The following is a 1,132-nucleotide window of genomic DNA, read 5'->3' as shown; positions in this document are numbered from 1 at the left end:
TGCCAACGCATCCTGCCTGCAGCAGGCCGCGCGGGCAAGTTGGCAAAAGCCCACCGCAAATTTACACAAAAGCCCCTCTCCCGCCGCCTATTTGTATTTTCCTAGCCGCGCGCCTCGTCTAACCTCTTCCCTTTTCTTCCCCCCAGCCCAACCCGGCGGCTGCGGCTCTCCCTCTCGTCTCCGGAAGGTCGGAGGAAGCATCCAAAACCCTCGCCGCTGCTGCTACCGGCGACGGAATCGTTATCAGGAGGGAGGAAGCCATGGAGGGCTCCAACGGAGCCGGCGGGTCGGGGTGCGAGCGGAAGCCGCTGTCGGAGGTGGTGGGCGACTGCGTGCAGCGCTGGTTCCAGGACGCCTTCAAGGAGGCGCGCAAAGGGGACATCGCCAACCAGGTGCTCGTCGCGCAGATGTTCTTCTCCGGGTACGGGGTCCCCAAGAATGAGTACAAGGTGCAGCAATCTACCTTCTTTAACAAGAGATTTGTTTCGGTTCAGCTTCCTTGTTTAGTCTGTCCTAGTGAGATGGGGATTCTATTCAGCTTCCATGCTTAGCTTAGATTGTCCTTTTCCATAGCGGTGGTTGGACTTTCCTGTTCCAAGGATCTTAAGGTTGAGGGTCTCTTGGCTATCCAACTGGGCTTGCTGGATAAGGCAAGATTCAGATTTGGGGTTTGCTCGGTACAAAGCACAATAGCTGGATACATAGGAAGTGGCCCAGCACTATCTATAACTTTGGCCATGAGGATTGTCCCCATGACCGCCCGCTCGTACGCCTCGCTAAAAAACTCCATCCGAAAACACAGTGGGATAAAACAAATGAGAAAAGAGCATGCACGCTTAGCAGGTCTACACATACATGACGATGATACTCCAGGTAGTTGTTGACTTCGATCTTGGTGATGAAGTGGGTCTTCGGCGAAGGTAGACGGCGAGTCCTTCAAGTCGAACTGTATCGACGAGGGTGAAGGCCGAAGTCCTCATCGCCGAAGGTAGACGGCCAGTCCTTCGAGTCGAACTGTATTAACGAGGGCGAAGGTCAAAGCTGACGTCGCCGAAGGTAGATAGCGAGCCCCTTTGTAGACGGTCACTAACAACCCATTTTGACCGTCAACTATCGTGCAAAAGTCGAGCAG

The 1,132-nt window shown here is 54.6% G+C and overlaps 1 protein-coding gene across 1 annotated transcript; it reads left to right on the top strand.

The window, feature by feature from the left end:
- LOC120699088 lies at positions 1-666 on the top strand. The gene has a single exon (XM_039982952.1). The coding sequence runs from the start codon at positions 261-263 to the stop codon at positions 549-551; it is 291 nt and encodes a 96-aa protein (XP_039838886.1). The 5' UTR covers positions 1-260; the 3' UTR covers positions 552-666.
- Positions 667-1,132: the final 466 nt, after the last annotated feature.

The sequence above is a fragment of the Panicum virgatum genome, chromosome 3K, assembly GCF_016808335.1.
Source record: "Panicum virgatum strain AP13 chromosome 3K, P.virgatum_v5, whole genome shotgun sequence".
In the NCBI taxonomy this organism is placed as follows: domain Eukaryota; kingdom Viridiplantae; phylum Streptophyta; class Magnoliopsida; order Poales; family Poaceae; genus Panicum; species Panicum virgatum.
Note: the sequence above shows the minus strand (reverse complement) of the source record. Positions and strands in the feature narration are given on the sequence as shown.

Coding starts and splice junctions, on each gene's coding strand:
- LOC120699088 (XM_039982952.1), top strand. CDS start 261: ATGGAGGGCTCCAACGGAGCCGGCGGGTCGGGGTGCGAGCGGAAGCCG.